The 21,685-nt window shown below is 40.3% G+C and overlaps 1 protein-coding gene across 1 annotated transcript in view; it reads left to right on the forward strand.

Annotated features, from left to right (window-relative positions):
- Positions 1-21,685, forward strand: part of COLGALT1 (collagen beta(1-O)galactosyltransferase 1) — a 66,553-nt gene that overhangs the window by 24,063 nt on the left and 20,805 nt on the right. The window contains exon 8 of the mRNA XM_063449216.1: positions 10,860-10,966. Coding sequence (XP_063305286.1) covers positions 10,860-10,966 — 107 coding nt within the window. The remainder of the gene's footprint in view (positions 1-10,859; positions 10,967-21,685) is intronic.

A 21,685-nucleotide genomic window follows, 5' to 3' on the forward strand; every position in this document is an offset into this window, starting at 1 on the left:
CCTAGAGACCCTGAAAAAGAAGATTACGGATTTAGAAGATAGATCTAGAAGACAAAACCTCCGAATTAGGGGGATCCCGGAGACTGTTGCAAATGCAAATCTAGAAGACTTGTGTAGAGTTTTTTGTGTTTCTGGGGGTTAATTCAGGTAACGGTACAAGCGGCATAGAAAGATGTCATAGAATTTATAAACCTGGTAACGTACCAGAACAAGCCCCGAGAGACACAATCATTTGCCTACAAACATTCCGTTTTAAGACGCAAATTATGAAGGCAATGACAACAAAAGACCTGAAGGGGTCAATCTTCCATCAAATTAAGATTTTTCAAGATCTCTCATACCAGACCAGACTTCAAAGGAAATCTTTTACCAATCAGACAGAGGTCCTTAGAAAAAATGCAATTAAATATGCTTGGGGATTTCCGACACGCATAAACCTAACACATAATAACCAAAGACTGACCTTTGATAAACCGCAGAAATTAGAACAATGGCTACTAGAAGGGAATTTAAAATAAGTTATAGCACAAGGTAACTTTTTTTTTTTTTTTCACATATAAAACACAACATAAAACAAATAAATTAGGTTTAAAGCTACACTAGAGGCCATAGGAAGGTAAAGGGTGGTCCCACACTATTAAGCTAAATCTCTCCTGAAAATTAAGAAAAAAGGGGGAAAGAAGGGGAAGGAAAGGAAAAAAAGAAAAAAAAGACTAGAATAGACAAAAGAACAGGAGTGTTTATACTAACCACAATAATAATAAGTAAATACACTATATATTAGAGGTAATTTGATAGAAAGATTATGACACAAAATAAATGTAATACCCCGGACTTAAAGATACACTAAATACACAAAAAAAATTTTTTGGTTCAATTAAATGGCTATTTAGACTAAACAAAAAAACGAATGAAATGGGAATAAATATTAGAAGTAACTTTATAGATACACTAAAACTTTAATTTAATGAAAGGGTTATTTTGGTAAAAAAAAAAAAAAAAAAATATGGGAATAATTTTTTTTTTTTTTTTTTTTCCTTCCCTTCTGGTATAATAATAACTATTATACCCGTCCGGCCAAGGAGAAACTCTAGCTCGCAGATCTCGACACTTTACCTTCCTGCGAGCTTAGAGTATGGGGACATTTTCGACGTCACTGATTAGAGAGTCGGTGTCGTTTTTGGGTTGTTGTTTTCTCTCCCTGTGTTTTTGGCAGGGCTTCCCCCCGAAGGCTATGGGTGGCCCAGGTAGGGAGGAATACAAGGGAGGGAATAGATACATAGTTCTTCGCCTAGTAAAAGGCAGACATTGTACGTTTTATGTTATGTTTTATATGTTTGTTAGTATAGATGGTGAACCTATCAGTCCTCGAAGGAAAAGAAATAGGATACATAAAATAATATGAGACTAGCGACGATTAACGCACAGGGGATAAACTCACAATTCAAAAGATATACAATCCTTGAGTTTCTCAAAAAAGAACAAATCCAGATTGCAGCCCTACAGGAAACCCACTGGAGAACGCAAGATAAAAACAATCTTAAATCTAAATTTTTTCCTACTATAATCAGTGCCTCTCTTTTCCTCTATGAGCCAAAAAAAGAAAAGAGGAGTAGCCTTCTTATTTTCTAGGAATATTTCACTAAAAATTATACACCAAGAAATTGATTTGGAAGCCAGATACATTATATTAGTAGCAGAAATTAATAATCAAAAATATACGTTAGTTAATATATACGCACCAAACCAATCACAAATTGCATTTATTAAAAAAGTGCTTAATAAAACTGAACGTGTGAAAATGGGCCGAGTTATTGTTATGGGAGATTTTAACTGCGTACCCGATATTGAGATAGACCGAAGTTCTAAAACAAAAACTAGTAACTATGGAAACCTGAAGGTGACTGCTAAAAAATTCTCAGAATTAATTAAACAAGCTCAACTTTTAGATTATTGGAGGATATTTCATACGAAGGAAAAGGATTTTTCCTGTTTCTCAAAAGCTTTCTGTTCATATTCTAGAATTGATCTCTTCTTGGGGGACAGAAACTTAGCGAGCCAAATTAAAAAGGTTTTCATAATAGCCACCACATGGTCAGACCATAATCCGGTCATCCTAGATATAAAAGAACAACATCAAAGAACAAGAGCTGACTGGAAAATGAAAGACTGGTTACTTAAAAATGAAGATAATCTCAAACAAATTAAAGACACAACAGACCATTTTTTCAAAGAAAACAGAAATAAAGATGTCTCTCCAGCAATGACTTGGTGTGCTTATAAATCAGTAATAAGGGGCCTTTTCATAAGTTTAGCAGCAAAAGATAATAAACTAAATAAAAAAAAGGCAAATTTAGCTGAATTGTACATAAAACTAGACAACTTACTTGAACAAAATAAAAATAAACCATCTCGGAGTATTACTACCGAAATTATAGACACTGAAAAATTAATTAATGAACATCTTATGACAAAGGCTAATAATGCGTTGCTTTACTTAAAACAGAAATGGTACTACACTGGAAATAGAGCAGAAAAACTAATGACGAACAGAATAAAAAAAGAAAAATCGAAAAAAATCATTACCAAAATTATCCATAATGGAGAGACTCTCTTGAGACCTGAAAAAATAGCAGAAGCCTTCAAAAATTACTATCAAGATCTATATAATATTAAAGATCCTATCGAAACGGCGAACATTAGTGCATTTCTCGAGAATATAAAGAGTCCAAAAATTTCACAAATGCAACTGCAGGAGCTTAATAAAACTTTTCAAGAAGAACAACTGATTTTCTGTATCAACAAATTAAAAAAGAATAAATCCTCTGGTCCAGATGGATTTGATAACCTTTTTTACAAATTATTAGGAAATAATATTAAAACGGACCTAATTGAAGTTTTTAATTCCTTTGTTACACCTAATAGCATACCGGCAGAACTGTTACAAGCAAATATAGTGCCTATCCTTAAACAAGAAAAGGATGCAGAGAAGATAAAGAATTATCGTCCAATCTCACTGTTGAATACCGACATTAAAATATACTCTGCTATGATAGCAGAACGCTTAAAAAAAAAATTATATCAGAAATGATAAACAGAGACCAAGTCGGGTTTGTTCCGGGGAGGTCTTCAACCCATAACATCAGAAGATTGATTGACATATTGGATTTCGCTTGGACCACTGGAACTCCCATGTTGACCCTGTCCTTGGATGCTGAGAAAGCATTCGACAGGGTCAACTGGGAGTTCATGAGACAAACACTGCAGCGATTTGGATTGGAGGGAAGACTTCTTGAGAATATTTTTGCCCTATACACTGGCCCAACAGCAAGAATAATGGGGAATGGCTTTAGCTCAGAGTGGTTCCCATTATCTAACGGAACACGACAGGGGTGCCCGTTATCCCCCTTACTCTATATAATTTCATTAGAACCTCTGGCATCTGCCATTAGACAAGAAGAAAACATCTTTGGTTTTGACCACAAGAAAGAAAACATAAAAATAAACCTCTACGCAGATGATGTGATTATAACTTTAGAAAATCCGTTACAATCAATAACACAGCTCATGACAATTATAGAAAAGTTTTCACAGGTTTCTGGTTACAGATTAAATACAGATAAATCAACTATTCTGGCGAGTAATGTAAATATGGAAGAAAAAAAAGAGATAAAAAAGAGGTTTGATTTTATTTGGATTGAAAAATCATTTAATTATTTGGGAATTAACATCTGTACAGATCCAAGGAAAATTGTTGAGATCAATTTCCTCCCATTACTTCTAAAAATGAACAAGCTATTAAAAGATTGGAGAAATTTGGAATTCTCCTGGTGGGGCCGCATAAATATAATTAAATCCTATATACTACCAAAGTGGTTATACCTATTTAGAATGCTTCCTTTGAAGGTACCCGATAGTTGGCTATCACTTATCCAACAATCCTTCTCTAAATTTATATGGCATTTATATGGCAATCAAAGAAACCTAGGCTGGCAAGAAAATTCTTGGCGATTAAACAAGCAAATGGAGGCGTAGGACTTGCGCTGATCCAACAATATTATCAAGCGAGTACTCTCTCTCATTGTATTATTTCACAACATACAGAGGCTAAACTTGAGAGATGGTATGCAATAGAAAAATGTCAAATAATACAGATCTGTCTACCCTTTTTTGGTTGACGCAAAAAAAGAAAGATAACTGCCAACCATGTTCTGAAAGTATAGTGTTACAAAATATTGGAGAAGCATGGAACAAAATAAGAAAAAATATGGGTCTTAATAATCGTATCATTAACATTTTACCAATTCTAATTCTGGAAAACAATATAGAAGATCTAAATTTAAAAAATTGGGCCAAAGCAGGCATTCAAAATATAGAAGACCTAATGATGGGATCAAATCTTAAATCATTTGAACAATTAAGTATAGAATTCGCTCTTCCAGAAAAAGAAAAATATAACTTCATAAGGATTAATAGCTACTTAAACAAAGCACTGGATAAAGAACATTCAAAAGTTAAATGTAAATTATGTCATTTGTTGAAGGCGAATGACACGAAAAATCTATTAAAAAAGTGTTATTCGATACTAAGACTCGGGGAAGAAGATCTTATTTTTCCGGCCATTGAGAAATGGGAGAAAGATTTGAAAATAAAGAAAAAATTGGAAAAAAGCGATTGGAAAAAAGCTTGGGTGTCTGTGGCTAAACATATTAAATGCTTAAATTTAGTTGAGTTACATTTCAAGATTATAAATAGACTTTACCTGGTCCCTAGTCGCATGAATAAAATGGATCATAACATATCAGCTACCTGCTGGAGGTGTGATAGAGCGACGGGAGACATGTTACATATCTGGTGGAGCTGTCCCCTGATAATAGAATTTTGGAAAATGTTTATAGGTAAAATCCAAGAAATAATTGGTACTAAAATACCCTTGTCTCCAGAATTATTCATACTACACTTAAATCTTAGCCAATATAATACGGATTTCCAATACTTTTTTACTCATGCGCTAATAGCGGCAAAGATTTCTATAGCTAGAAGATGGAGAACTAATAGTATACCAAATTGGGAAACCATAAAAAATCAGTTAACCTTTCAGCTAAAAATGGAAGGAGGCTTAAATATAATCCTGAAAAAAAAAAAAAAAGAGGGATATAGATAAATGGCTAAATAAGTTGTGCGTATTCTAATTTGATAAAGAAATTGGGAAAAAAAAAAAGAAAAGTAAGAATAAATGTTAAGATAATCAGCTAGTTACTCTAATTATTACTATGGGAACATTACTGAGGACCTTTGTCACCATCTATGTGTTTGTATTGTAGTGTCTCTATGTTTTTGTTTTTGTCAACGGAAAATATTAATGATGACTTAAGTACCATGGTCCGAACTACATGAACGGCAGCAGAAAATTAACGGCAGGTACTGTCTGAAATAAAAAAAAATAAAAAAAGATTTTTATAAGCCTGTTTAGTAACTGGCTCAGGTAATTCCGCTTTCGGTGTAGTATTAGTGATCTAATGCAAGATTGACAGGAATTAGATCCTCAATAATAAAGTAGAAAACAAAGTAACCTTTATTATAAAATAGTAATAAAAACTTTACAGTAAAGTGCCTGGAGTGCCACAGTTACATAGTTCACAGAACAAATGGAGCACAGTGTGTTTCAATGCTAGTAAGAGTCTTCCTCAGGTGCATAACTGACACTAAAGAAATTTCTGGGAGCCAAATTTGAGCCCAAAGCTGTTCCCTTTATCCAATCCGGTTCGCCGATTTGGTGCTGCCGAGGTTGTGTAACTTCCTGTGACGGAGCTCCTGTACTCCAACCGAGTAGTTCTGCCCAATCCGCTACCTAGCCACTTGCAGGAACCCTGGAATGCTTCAACCCGAGGTTTGACTTGGGTCTCAGGAGCTCTTCTACCCGACCAGGCTGCAGCTCTCCTTCCAGGCAGGTATGGTCCCATCTGCTTATTCTGCTGCAGCCATTCTTCCAGGCAGGTATCGTTCCCTCTGCCTATTCCTCTACAGATTTCCTTCCAGTGATTGCTAGTGCCTTTACAAAGACACTTGCGACTCTCAGGCCTAGCTCTAGCTCTCTTGATTTATCTCAGGGCTAGAGGGATCGTTAAGCCAGCCAACAGGTCTGAAGACTCTGTCACTGGGATTCCTAAAAATTCACACAGACACCCAGTTCCAAATGGAACTAACTTGCAATACGTTATTTTACTTGGGACTAGCCCATACATTTGTTACATAAAGATTGCTGTGACACACTTAATAAAATATAAATAACCAAAAGATGTCAGAAAACATTCTAATGACATATTTATAAAGGGGTGGGAATTATTGGAAAATAAATTCTCTCCTGCCTGCAGAAATAGCAATATGCAAATCTACCTGAATATGCAAATTAGAAATCCTTGCTATTCAGGTAGTGCATACAGCGGTTGCTAGATCCTTGCGAGCAACAGGTGGCGCTGTACAGGCTCCATGGCCAAATCCACCAAATTGATTGCAAGCATTTTCAATACAGGAGAGCACACTAACCTTTAACACTAAACAACCACATTACACACACACACCCTGCACCCACAATGGACACAGGGTGGCTTAAACAGGAATATCACCTGGGGTTTCCATATGAAACCTCAGGTGATGTGACTACCGTCACACTTCCTGGTTCAACCACATGTGCTCCAGCGGCCATTTTCTAATGACGTGTGCATTCCACTTGATGCACCGCCATCTTGTGGCTTTATTTCCATGGCTCGGTCCAGTTGTTCACACAAGTCTCCACCCTTTGGATGTTACACGCTATATCTTCAACCAAGTTGGTCGTCCACCCATTTATTTGACTTTGACTTGACATTGTAAAAAGCCGTAGGAATCCATCCGACAGCCATGTTTGAAAGTCCATATTCAATATCTACATAAGGGCAGGTAATGCAACACGAAAAAGGGGGCGAGTCGTTTAAATATGCAAACATATAAAAACAACTTGTTTATTTACCTCAAAAACATTAAAATACTTAAATATGCAAAACACATAAAAAAAGATACACAAATATGTAAAATACATGTAAAAATCAATATAAAGCCATATAAAGGGACCTGCCTGACAACCCAGGCAAAAGTCCAAAGAGTTAAATTTGCAAGCCCTATATTTGACCCTGTAATTTTCCAAAACAGCATAAAACGTGTACATGGGGGGGGGGGGGGGGTACAATTATACTCTGGAGACTTCACAGAACACAAATATGAGTGTTTCGAAACAGTAAAACGTATCACGCCGATGATATCATCAGTGAAAATGCTGTCTGTGTGTGAAAAGTGCAAAACTCAAATATGAATTCTAACTTTGGCCAGGGATTTTTGGTTACTAAAAAAGACTGGACATAGCCCATTTTGAATACCTTGGGTTATCTACTTTTGCAAATGGTATGCCATGATGGGGTTAATTTTGTTTCCTGGGCTGCCATATGGGCTCAAAGGCAACATATGCCCAACTAACCAATATGGCAAATTTCAATGTGTAAAAGCTAAAAATGGTAAAGTCCTATATTTAAGTGTTCTTGCATAGCAAGACCACTTAATGTTATCTCACATATATATTATTAAGTGTTCTTGCAAAGCAAGACCACTTACTGTTATCTCACATATATATTTAAGTGTTCTTGCATTTTCAGGCCCACCTACACAAATCTTATATCAAAACGTTCAGCTATCCCTGCTGCCACTAAAAATGTCCACAGCTAAGTCGTATTCCTTATAGTTTTCACAATATGACCATTTGTTTGCAACTCACGCAGTCCATTGACATTCATTGAAACTCCACTCTGCAAAGCTCACATTTGAAGGGCAATTTCTAAACTGTGACTGTGCCTTCATTGTTAATATCTCAGAGACATACTATACATCAAAATGTAGGTCTGGGTCTTGTGATTCTCACAATATAAAGCTCTTCACTGTAGGATTTATAGTTTTTAAAATACGACCGTTTGAAGATGGCAACCGCAAAAATACTCTGACCTGTGCAAGGCTGCAGCAGCAAGTGATGTCATAGACATGCACCTGCTAATGGTTTCTATAACTGTATGTTTTAATGTAACTGTGAAGCACTTTGGGCAACAACGTTGCAATTAAATGTGCTATATAAATAAATAATAACAGTTACTCCGCCCACTCCAGTTGTAGACTACTGGTGGAGGCAAGAACACTTCACACAATTTCCCCAGAAATTGTAGCTTTTCTAGTTCTTATTCTTATTCTTATTATAGCCAAATTTGCCACCCTAACTCCTCCCACAGTTTTTACACTACATAGACAAAAATATACCAAAACGTGCAGATTGTTCCCGATCGGATTGCTATTACTTTGTGGAACGTTTCGGCGAATGGTTCTCGGAATATCGTCGTTCTTGTGGCGAAATTTGTCCCATAGGAATGAATGGCAAAGCTAGAGTGGGAGCTGGCAAAAGCTGAAAAATCAGGACATGATTTCTAAACTGCCACCACTCCCTCATTTTCAAGCCCACCTACACAAATCTTATATCAAAACGTTCAGCTATCCCTGCTGCCACTAAAAATATCCACGGCTAAGCCATAGTCCTGATAGTTTTTACAATATGACCATTTGTTTGCAACTCGCGCCACCCATTGACATTCATTTAAACTCCACTCTGCAAAGCTCACATTTGAAGGGCAATTTCTAAACTGCGACTGTGCCTTCATTCTTAATATCTCAGAGACATACTATACATCAAAATGTAGGTCTGGGTCTTGTGATTCTCACAATATAAACCTCTTCACTGTAGGATTTATAGTTTTTAAAATACGACCGTTTGAAGATGGCAACCGCCAAAATACTCTGACCTGTGCAAGGCTGCAGCAGCAAGTGATGTCATAGACAAAGCCTTTTCTACACCTGCTAATATTTTTTATAAATGTATGTTTTAATGTAACTGTGCAACAACATTGCAATTAAATGTGCTATATAAATGATAAGTTACTCCGCTCACTCCAGTTGTAGACTACTGGTGGAGGCAAGAACACTTCACACAATTTCCCCAGAAATTGTAGCTTTTCTAGTTATTATTATTATTATAGCCAAATTTGCCACCCTAACTCCTCCCACAGTTTTTACACTACATAGACAAAAATATACCAAAACGTGCAGATTATTCCTGATCGGATTGCTATTACTTTGAGGAACGTTTCGCCGAATGGTTCTCGGAATATCGTCGTTCTTGTGGCGAAATTTGTCCCATAGGAATGAATGGCAAAGCTAGAGTGGGAGCTGGCAAAAGCTGAAAAATCAGGACATGATTTCTAAACTGCCACCACTCCCTCATTTTCAGGCCCACCTACACAAATCTTATATCAAAACGTTCAGCTATCCCTGCTGCCACTAAAAATGTCCACAGCCAAGCCATAGTCCTGATCGTTTTCACAATATGACCATTTGTTTGCAACTCATGCAGTCCATTGACATTCATTGAAACTCCACTCTGCAAAGCTCACATTTGAAGGGCAATTTCTAAACTGCGACTGTGCCTTCATTGTTAATATCTCAGTGACATACTATACACCAACATGTAGGTCTGGGTCTTGTGATTCTCACAATATAAAGCTCTTCGCTGTAGGATTTATAGTTTTAAAAATATGACCGAAGATGGCAACCGCAAAAATACTCTGACCTGTGCCAGGCTGCAGCAGCAAGTGATGTCATAGACAAAGCCTTTTACACCTGCTAATGTTTTTATAACTGGATGTTTTAATGTAACTGTGAAGCACTTTGGGCAACAACATTGCAATTAAATGTGCTATATAAATAATTAATAACAGTTACTACGCCCACTCCAGTTGTATACTACTGGTGGAGGCAAGAACACTTCACAATTTCCCCAGAAATTGTAGCTTTTCTAGTTGACCTTGTAACTTTCCAAAACCTCATACAACCTGTACATGGAGGTACTGTCGTACTTGAGATACATCGCTAAACACAAGTATGTGTTTTATTACAGTAAAAGCGAACAGTATTATGACCATAACATTTTCTTCATTTTTCAAACTTTAAAAAAAAATTTTTATTCATATTAAATATTTCCTGTATAAATATTTGATATAAAATAAAAGCCCTTTTTCTCCTGAACAAAATGATTTATAATGAGTATGGGTGCACTTGAAAGAGGTAGTTTATGCTTGAACGGACATATAGCTTAAATTCTAGGTTTTGTTTTGATCAGAACTTGTACAATTGCCTACATGAAGAGGTTGTGTGAGTGGATTTTAAACTGCATTGGGCCTTGAGTTATAAGGCAAATGTTCTAGAATACGGTGATTTACTTACACATCACAAGTAATTCTAAAGACCAGCTATAGAATATGTATGCATCTGTAGTGTCCAAATCCGTAGCATTTAGCACATGATCACATGCAATTGTCTACACCATGCTGTAATGTAATGCTAGCACAAATACTGGAGGATGGCTCTGCCTCTGGTTGCTAATCTCTGATGGTAATGGACTAAGAGTGGAACTTACACAACTGTCAAAAGTTCATGATGTACTAAGAAAAGCTTAGCCACACATTGTTTGCACTTAGAATGTGGAGATGCAGATAACATAACAAAACTGATCACTTATCCAAATACGTCAACATCTCTATGAAAATACAGCAAAAAAAATAATAATAATAAAATCAGCCCCAAAAAAGTCCACTCCAAAAAGTCAACATGGGTGCAAACTAGAGCAGTTATTGAGGTTGTTTAGACAGGATGAAAAAGTAGGGCGTGCGGCTGTATGATGATTGATTTTGATTGCAGCAGTTCTGGGGAAATTAACATTCTCCACTTTTGTCTAGATCTTTCTCATTAACCTGAAGCGGCGAGCAGATCGAAGAGAGCGAATGGAGAAGACACTGTATGAGCTGCAGATCGACTTTAAACTTTCCAATGCTGTGGATGGAAAGTAAGTAACTTGTATATTCCGTGGTGCAAGTAGTAAAGCTAATTGAGTTTCTTTTTATATTATTATTATTATTATATTATTTATTTTTATTATGAGTATTTTTATATGTAAGACTCTAATCACAGCCACAAAGAACCATGACAGAGCTCCTCACTCACCCAGTATACTCATAGATTGCAATCCTGGGTGTTTATTCGGCTTTTGAGCACCATGCATCAGACTAAAGGGCTACTGTAGGTACTGCAACTGCTTCATGTCTTTGAAGTGGTTATAGTCACTGGAGTCCCCTGACGGCATCGTTGCATTCAGTTTTTAATGGGATTTTTTTTGTTATTCTAAACGACAGTCCTCTTCAGCCCATCCCTCACCTCCCTTCTCTGCTGTTTGGGCTAATATGGCAGCATTAAACTGAGCAGCAATGGTTGCGGTTGTCTGAAAGCAGTCAGCTTACACTCAGCCTATCACAGCACCCATTTCTGGTATGCATTTATCTAGTAGGGGCCTGGCTTTTTGTGGCCATGGACCCTTACCTGGAGTTAAACTACTCGAAAATGGTTGAACACCGAATGGAGGGACAGTATCAGGGGACTCCCAGCATTACAACGAATGCAATGAGATTAAATTGTTATAGTCCCTTTAATGGTAATCTAGAATAGTGAGAAATGTCCGGTTTATCAATTGTGACGAATAGGCAATGCCCTGTTATATTTTGTTATATGCTTACATGGTTAAGGATTTTTGGAACTTATGGAAAGTGAAGCAGCATTGAGCAGAGCTTTCCTCATCTGTGTGGCAGGTGTCTGTTATCAAGAATAATACGCCTTTATTATTAACTCCTCGCTCTCGAAGGTGGTTCAAAGTATATGCTATTGGAGGAATTTAGTGATAAAACATTCTTGCTAGTAAACAGACGAAAAGTTTATTATTTTATCGACCTTGTAAGGTTGAAAAGCTGAGTTAGACTTGGAACCTTGATGTTTGAGTATGTACATCGTCTACTTAATGTCAACCAATTGGTGCAGGACACTTTTATTTTCCATCTTTTTTTACATTCCATCTGTATTGGGCAGGTGATATCACATGTGCACAGGCAGTGGATCATCTGTGCATTATTAGATGTTCGGCCACCTCCTTGCAGCAACCTTGATATTTCCTGTGATTAGCCTGCATGAGGAAATGTATATGCAGATCTTAGTATCGATAGACGGTCACTGTAAGTTTCTAATGTATGGTTGATACTGGATTTTTATGTTTTCCAGACTTGTTGTCTTTGTGCAATCCTAAAATATTTTTAATATCATTTTGAATAGGGGTTCTGGGAGTTTTTGAAATGGTGCAAAGCATTTTTCAGCTTCCTGCTTGTTCAGAGTTATAATTTAGAGGAAGTAGAGGCCTTTTACTGTAACATCTGTCATTCTTATGTAACATAAGATAACCATGTCATTCTTAGATAACCATTGCAGCAAAAGTTTCAAAATCTCTGTGTGACTGAAGTGTGAACTATTATTCAATCTATTACTAGACCTATTATTTTTCAGAAGTCAAATGGAATAAAGGATATCACCCAATGACCAGTTATGGCTTCCACCAAAATCCTAAAATGTATTCACCTGTGTCCTATTTTTCCTTATACTGTTATAGTGTAATTTAGAAATAAACAAAGATGTTTAAATGTCTATCTGTTCCTGTCCGAATTAGAGAAAATTAAATTGCGTATATACGCTGAAGTAATTCAGACTGACACACGGAGTTCAGGTTAAAATAACTTCGAGGAAATTTATTGGCAAGTGAAGTAAGAGCGGGCTCGCAGGCCCTTTTAAGAGGCATTTTGCGTCATCATTGATTATCAAGATATCAGTAAATAAACACCATTAATTGGATTAATTGTTAAGTGTCTGGGTTAGTGTCCACCTATCAATATAATTAATTGGCTCAAAAACTAAGTGGTTAGCTAAGTGTCCACCCACCGATAGGTGGTATTGTTCTGGACACGGGTGGGGACAGAGGGCTCAAGCGCCATCTTCCCTAGCATGAGGTTTACTCGGTGGAAAGGGGGGCTTGAGCGTCATTTTACACAGTCAGTGATGTCAGGTCTTGTGGTCAGGTGCAAGGTTCTCTTATGAATAGAACATTTCATTAGTACAGTGTTCTCATGGCCTTCAAATTATACTATGTTGCAAGTTAAAGGAAATTCAGCAGTTCCTGGGTTAGTCATGTCTTTATAGAAAATACAGTCTCTGTTCATTGTATTGAATGTGCTGGGAAATTCTGTCATGTAATGTAGTTTTAAAATGGAGAAGTCAGGTTATGAGGACAAAATGGAGGTTTTGTCACAGTGTGAGGTTAAAATGGAGTTAGTACAATAATTCAATACAAGTTCAATAAAGATTTTTTAATAATTCTACATCAGTCCCCCCTATGAAATGTTAGATTCTAAGAGATAAACTTTCTTTGTTAATACCAGAAGACGTGTTAGCCCAAAGGCACAGAAACCCTGTGGCCGCTAGCTAGGTGTTAATGCAAAGTGCAATTCTGTTCCTAACTCTGACCCTAATAGGCTAACTCATCGTCAGTATGGCTCTCGAACACTTCACTCCCATGTGTGGCCCATGGTGGCTTGCCCACCACTTCTCCACACGGGGCCTTTACCATTCACTGACAGATGCTGTCCCTAAGCTGGTCCCTTCCTAGAACTCTCGCACTTTATCAACAAAAGGGATAGTTTGCAGCGGTAAACAGGGTGAGTTGAGATCTTGGAAATCTTGGTCATCAACTTCGAGGTGTGTGAAAGTGGGTGCCGCTTGGTCAACAGTCCAACAGAAATCATGAGGGATTTTCTCAGACAAGGGAGGACACAACAAAAGAGAAGAGCAAAGATAAAAAGAAAAATTAGTATTGCTATACCAATATGCATTAAAGCCTTTTGCCATCCTGTCATCCAACCAAACCATCTTTCCCAGGGATCTTTTATCCCAGAATTCCTTTTTAACTCTTCAGAGAGCTCATTCAATTTTTCTATGGCTAAGGTAACTTTACCATTAGGGCCTGTGTTTTCTGGGATGTAGGTACAACATGTCATGGTGTCGGGCAAAATTTTACATACTCCTCCTTTTTCGGCTAGAATCATATCTAAGTCCATTCTATTCTGGAAGGCCATTTGGGATGTGGCCTGCAACTGTTCGGCTAATCCCTGGAGGGCATCTCTGGTATAATTAACAAAGCGCTGTTGGTTATAATAAATGTAATTTATCCAATTTAAATTCTTGTTTGCGGTAACTATGGTAAAAAGTGATTCAAATCCTGCGGCAACTTCATCTCTTGCTTTAAATTCATTGGGCACCCCCCTAGGCACCCCAATGGCATCAATATAAATGTGAGGATCAAAACTTCCTTTTACTGGGGCTTCGCGCTTAACCTTAGTGTGACTGGACTCATGGGTGTTGAGGTGTGTGTCAGAGATAATGTGTATGGGCATAATGGCTTTAGCCAAAGTACACTCCCCCCACCATTCTTTGTCCATTCTGGATCTTAGCTGTAAATCCCCACACAACCAGTAAATATCCCCTAATGATCTAGTATGAAACTGCAACAAGTTCATGGAGACATTTCTGTAGGTAGCACAATACCCCTTAGAGAAGTTACCCAAGAATCTACCAATTCCATCATAATTAGCATAACAAGTGTAATTACCTTTATATACTGTAATACCATCTGGGGGTTTGACATCCTTGGTTAGAAGAGGATACTCTACTGTCCATGCTTTACATATGGACCTGTTGAAATCGTAGTGATAGGCAAAAAGACTTAAAACACATTCTTCTATATCTACTGGCAGGGTTAAAGGCACGGTGCCCAGATGAGGCCGGGCACCGCCACACACATAGCATGCGGTCTTGTTATGCTTATTGGCATTATATTTCATCCATTCTAACCATAGATTAACATCATTAAAACCTGTTTCAGCGGCCATGGTATCTTCAAAGGTGGGGTTAGCAATGGCCATCATGTCTTGAAAGGTCTGGATGTGTGGTTTTTATGGATTAGGGACCATATGGGTGGCCCCTTGCCACTCAGAAGAGTTGCACATATCTTTGAGGTAGAAATGCCCTAACTTGTTATAGAAACCCTTTTTCCAATACATTCCAATTACATATTGGTCTGCATCTGTTGGACTCGGATGCTCAATATTGAGGATTAATTTCATTGGTGTACCCCCCCCCAGGCTTTCTCAAAGTCATTCTCTGGAGAAGGGATCTACCATGATCGTCTACTTTAGATAAGGCACTTTTTGGTTTGTAACCCCAGGCAGGCCCGGCATTCCATCCCGCCGCCCCCCAATGGTCACAATTGTGCCCCCATTGTTTGTCAACTACACAAACATATGGGTCTTTTGCATGAGGGATATCTCTATAGATATTCTGAATTTGTGATGTAGGGAATGGGCATTCTACGATGTCACAATAATCAAAGGTATAGGTAGCCACATGGGTACATGATGAATTATACCAGAAGGTGTACCCACTAACATCTTTGGTGATGGCTACCTGCTGGGCCTTAATTAGACTAATTAAGGAGATGATGTACCAGAGGTACATGGTTGTGCGGTATCTGCTTCCTCTGGGGCAAGAGACTTCTTGCAGTGGGAAGCGTGGATCCAATGTGGCCTGCCGGCCAATTTGACGGAGGTTGCGGTGATCAGGAGAACTTGGAATGGACCGTCAAATCTTGGTTCCAGGGTATTTTTCCGCACAAATTTCTTGACCAGAACCCAATCTCCGGGAAGCAGGTTGTGGGTACCTGTATCCAAATCGGGATCTGGAATTGAAGAGAAAACTTGGGCATGTATTTTGTTTAAGGCACTTGCAAGTTCAGTTACATAGTCTACTAAAACATCAGATTGAAGCTGTAACTGTTGCGGATAATAACAACCTAGTCTGGGTGCTGTCCCAAATAGAATCTCATATGGGGATTATGAGTGCTTCCCTCTAGGTGTGTGCCTAACGCTGAATAGGGCTATTGGCAGGCTCTCTGGCCAGGGCATCTTTGTTTCTTGTGACATTTTTAACATTCTGGCTTTTAAAGTGCCGTTCATGCGCTCTACTTTACCACTACTTTATGGGTGGTAAGGGGTGTGAAAGGCTAGGGTCACCCCCAGAGCAGTCCAAATTTCTTTAGTCACTGTTGCTGTAAAAGCTGGGCCCTGATCACTTTCAATGACTTCTGGAAGTCCAAATCTACATACAATATCTGCAAGTTGACGTTTAGCTGTTGTTTTGGCAGTGATATTGGCCACTGGGTAGGCTTCTGGCCAGCCTGAGAACATGTCCACTATTACTAGTGCATATTCATGAGGCCCACTCTTGGGCATTTGTATATGGTCAATCTGAATTCTCTGGAATGGGTACATGGGTTTTGCCAGGTGTTTTGAAGGCACCTTGATTGGTTTTCCTGGATTGCATTTTGCACAAATGACACAGGCCCTACAGAAGCTGTTGATCAATGTTGTGATTCCAGGTGCTTCATAATACTTTTGTATGAGGACGGCCATTAGGTCCTTTGACAAATGTGCAGGTCCATGTGCCCATTGGACAACTGCTGGATATAAATTTTTCGGAAGGCAGAATTTGAAGTTGTTGTAGTATATCCCGTCCTTTAGGATAGCGCCTTTATTCTTCCATTTCTGGATTTCTTCAGGGGTAATTGCAGCTTGCTGCTCTCGCAAAATTCTGAGATCGGTAGGAAGGGTTTGCAAGGTAAAAATAGGAACTTCTTCTTCTTGTCCGGACACTTCTTCATCCACTTCCTGCAAATCTCTGGCTGCTTGCTTAGCAGCCTGATCAGCCAAATGGTTGCCCTTTGCTTCATCTGTATCCAACTTCCCATGTGCCTTGACTTTCAAAACGGCCACTTCTTCAGGGAGTAGGAGGGCATCCATTAGCTCCTTGATTGCAGAGCTGTGTTTGACTGGTGTACCGGCAGTGGTAAGAAATCCTCTTGTCTTCCAAATGAGGCCGAAGTCATGTGCCACACCCAGAGCATATCTTCAGCTTCCTGCGCAGACATCGCAGGTGGTAAAGATGATGACTTGATAACTTCATCTGTTGTGGTTACGGCATATCCTGTATGGTATTTTCCTTCTTCATCAGCATACCTTGAACCGTCCACAAACAGGGTAAAATCAGGATTTGGTAATAGATTCTCATGCACAGTTGGTAAGTGTATTGTCTCCATTTTTATCTGTTCAAAACAGTCATGAGGTGTTTCTGGGTCATAATCATTCACTATGACCAGATCTTGAAATTCTTTTTCCAGGAAATGGCGTGGCCATGCTTCAAGAAGATCAGTTGTTGGGTATTTGGCAATACCATTTTCCTGTAGCTGTGATTCATCCATGGTGGCCCATAATTTTGCCATGGGCCCAAGATCATTCCATGACCTTGTTTTTAACTTGGTAACGGGGACATGTGGGATAGCAGTATCCCAATGACGGTATAGGTAATTGAGTTCTGGAGGTAGTTGGATCAGGACCATGCTATTGCCTTCAGAGTCACAATAGAAATCTTGAGCAGTGAGCTTCACCTCTATCCAGTGATAAAGCTCATCTTCATAGCAAGGTTCAGGAGTAATGTTTGGCTTGTACCACATGGTACAGAAGGCGTAATCCGGGCCTTCACAAAGAGGTGTATTTTCTTCATAAAATGTTAAATCTGGATGCATTCTCTTGATGCACCCGCAGAGAAGGTAGATGTAGGTTTCATCCATGATAAACCCATAGTAGATACCCCCCTCAGGGATTGGAAGAAGAGTGGATGGATTAAGAACTTGACATCTTTGTATGGAAATGTTGTCAGGCAGAAGAAGATGACATTGTAGATGCAGGTGTCTGGCAGGAGACACGTGCTTGAGCTGGACTTGGTTGATAATGGCGGAGATGTCATGAGGGGCCAAAACAACCAGAGGGTGGCCGAGGACCAGGTCTGCAGTTCTTTCAATAAGTTCTCTTGCAGGAAAAACAGCCCTAAGGCAGGAAGGAGTCCCTCTGGCCACAATATCCAGCTGGCAGGAAAAATATCCAATAGGCCTTTGGCGGCCTCTTAAGTCATTAGTTTGGGTAAGAACTCCTGTAGCATGGCCTTGTCTTTCAGAGACAAATAATTTGAAGGGTTTGGTATAGTCTGGTAGGCCTAAAGCAGGAGCAGAAGCAATGGCACGTTTTAGAGAGTTGAAATTATCCAGAGCTTCATTGGTCAGGCAGAATGGGTCTGACTTGAGTGCATCATAGAGAGGTTGCATAAGCAGAGAGGCTTCTGGGATCCATGCTCTGCAGTAGGAAATGAGGCCTAAAAAGGCATGAAGAGATTTTGAAGTCCTTGGAGGTGGGATATCCAGTACTGCTCTTACTCGGTCCCGAGTGAGATGTCTGGTACCTTGAGATAGGCAATGACCAAGGAAAATTACTGAAGGTTGACAGAACTGCAGCTTAAGGAGTGAAGCTTTGCATCCTTGTTCTGCTAAATAGCAAAGGAGACTAATTGAACAGTCTTCAGTTGTGGGTATATCATCTCCACAGAGCAGTAAATCATCCACATACTGGAGCTAGACAACTTCTGGGTGTTCAGCTTGCCATGGGTCAAGGATGGAGCACATGGCTCTTGCAAATTGACTTGGAGAATTTTGTGCCCCTTGGGGCATGACAGTCCAGGTATACTGTTGCATTTCATGGGTGAAAGCAAACAGGTATTGACAGGTTGGATCCAGTGGAACACTGAAAAAGGCATTAGCCAGATCAATGACTGTGAAATACTTTGCAGATGGTGGGACTCCAGAGAGCAGAGTGTGAGGGTTTGGTACAAGAGGGGTGTCCAGGACAGTTGCTTCATTGACAGCACGGAGATCCTGGACCATCCTGTACTTTTCTGGCTCACCTTTTGGAGTTTTCTTCTTCACAGGAAATAATGGAGTATTACATTCTGATTTACATTTCACTAGAGCACCCTTCTCCAAGAGTGCTTTGATTTGAATTGAAATGGCTGCAGCCTGTGCTGGTTTTAAAGGATATTGTGGTTTTCTTGGTAACTTAGCTCCTGGAATAAGCTTTACCACCACAGGTGGGACATTTAGGTGACCTATGTCCTCTGGGCCTGAGGACCATAATTTAGCAGGCACCTTTGTTTTTAACACATCTGGAAAGTTGGACCTCTGTTCTGCCGCTTCCCCACGGGGTTCTTCTAAATGCAGCATCAGAGGTTAGGGAGCATAAGGCTGAGGTGTCTGATTCAGATAGAGGTGTAGACATTTCTACTTGTCCATCTGGAGTGAAGGTGATAGATGCCTGCAGGCGTGAGAGGACATCAGCGCCTAACAGGTTAATTGGGCATGTGGAGGATACCACAAAACGAGCAAGCAGGCTAGTGCCAACTCGTAGTGGAGTTGTTAAAGGACTGTGTCTTGGCTGGCCATCCACTCCAACACAAGAGACGTCAATATTTGACAGAAAAGATGGGTCTGGCAGGTCTTGTTCTCGCAGAACACTTCGGGCTGCACCTGTGTCAACAAGAAATGTGGTTGGTTGGCCCTCAATGGGTAAAGTCACTGTAGCAAGTGCCCCCCCCTTATCCCCTGTACACACTGCCATGACAGGGGTTACAGACACAGGCTTGCCAATTTCCTAATCATCAGGTTCCTCAACTATTGGAACCGTTGTCTCGGCCTTGGGGGCCGGGGCAGGCTTGGACGGCTTTCTTGGCTCTCTTGGCTCTCTTTTAGGTTCTGGGCAATCACTTCTATAATGTCCTTTAGCCTTGCAATTAAAACAAGTTACATCCTCTGGTTTAGTGCCCTTGAGGGCAGGGGTGGTGCGGGACACCATGAGAGGAGCTGAACTGGGCCTTTTGGGGGTCTGGGCAGATTCCAGACCTCTAGCAACTAGGAGTAAAGTATCCAGGGGGACAACCTTATATTCAGGGCGTGCAGCAATGATTCCCTTGCGTATGGAGTCTTTAACACCTTGGACAAACGCACCTGACAGCATTTGTGAATGAATCTTATCAGTAAGATCAAATCCCAAATCTGTAAACATTTGATACAGTCTTGCATGAAACCTTTCCACTGATTCTCCTTTATCTTGTATAACATCAGTGAGGCCAGCAGCCTGATCTGCAAGTTTGTCCTTAGCCCAGTCTTTCAATTGGTTGCAAAAAGTTACTCCGGAGGGGTAATCAACATCACTTACAAGCAGATCTGTACTGAGGTGGCGGGCCATGCTGGGCCAATATGCATCCCCGGCTTTAATAGCACAAATGCTTAGTAAATCACGCCATGCTGCGGAATAAGTCTTTTGAATTTGAACTATCCCTCGGTAAAAAGGCATAGGCTGCTTTTCTGGGTCAGGGAGTGACTTCATTAAAGCACTAGCTTGAGTGGGGTTAAAGGCAACATATTTAGGAGGGGCCCGTTCTCCCCGACCCTTGTGTCCAAAAGGATCATCGATGGAACGGTGGGCTGAGGCTCCCGCAGCCTCCAATGAGTCCTGGGATACCCTGTCATCCTCTTCCTCTTCTATTTCTACGATCTGGGCCCTTCTACGTGAGGGGACCACCTGTGGTGACAGAACCGGGGGATGGGAGGGAGTCCCAGATGCGGGGGTGGCTAGTGGGTCATGATCTTGGGATAAGTAGTCACCGGGAAGTACCGGCATCAGAGGTGCTGAATGACTGGGGGCCGCCATATTGGAGGCGTGAAAGGAAGCCGCATTGGGGTTAAGGGAAGAAGTGGCGGCCATGTTGGATGTGGGCACATCCGGGGCAGACTGTGCCGGACTGGGCATGACCGGAACCTGGGGAGTGGCTTGGGGAAGGGGGTATGGATAATTTGGATAGGGCAGGGCCATGGGGTATGGGAAAGGGTATGGCCAGGCTGGGGAGGGCAGGAGAGTTGGGTGGGGATTTGGGAAGGAGGTGGGAACTTGGGCCGTGGTAGAGGCGGGTAAGGGAGAGGACGGAGAGGGATTAGTAGAGGTGGGTGTAGAAGGAGGAGCCGGAGCGGGTGTAGTAGGATTGGCAGCAGCAAGGGAGGAGGGGTTAATTAGTTGGGCGGATGCAGATGGGAGGGTAGGATTATCAACGGAGAGAGAGTGTAGAGAAGAAATGGCAGATGAAACATTAGGATTAGGTACAGAAGGTAGTGTAGGGATGGATGAGGATGATGGGAATGTTAGGGATGGGGAAGGGGAAAAGAAAGATCCATCAGAATTCAGGACCGGGCAGACAGGGGAGGTGACGGGATGGGCATCGGGAGGATTGGGGGTGGGGAACATAGTCAGCTGGCTATCACCTATTGCTGACTGAACCTTGGGGATAGACATCCCCTGGGCGCCATTTTGGGGCGCTGGCTGAGGGAACACCCCAGCAACACAGTTATTATGATACACAAACAATTTCACACCTTTGTGATTTATTTCTTCCTCAACCCAACCTTCTTGCTGAATAGCCTTCGCTACTCTGTACCACGCTTCAGCAGTCTTTAATAAATCGTTATCTGTAAGCTTGCCTTTCTTCTCTGTCAGTAATCTACGCCAGCTTTCCGGCTGCAATCTACCACATGAAGGCACAGCAATTTTACACACTTTAGCAATTCTTTCAACACCTTTAACCATCTCCTCTCCCTCTCTGTCTTCAACTAAATCACATGCGAGCCAGCCCTTACTGGGCCTACTCAATT

Source organism: Pelobates fuscus, chromosome 3 (assembly GCF_036172605.1).
Source record: "Pelobates fuscus isolate aPelFus1 chromosome 3, aPelFus1.pri, whole genome shotgun sequence".
NCBI classification, from domain to species: Eukaryota; Metazoa; Chordata; class Amphibia; order Anura; family Pelobatidae; genus Pelobates; species Pelobates fuscus.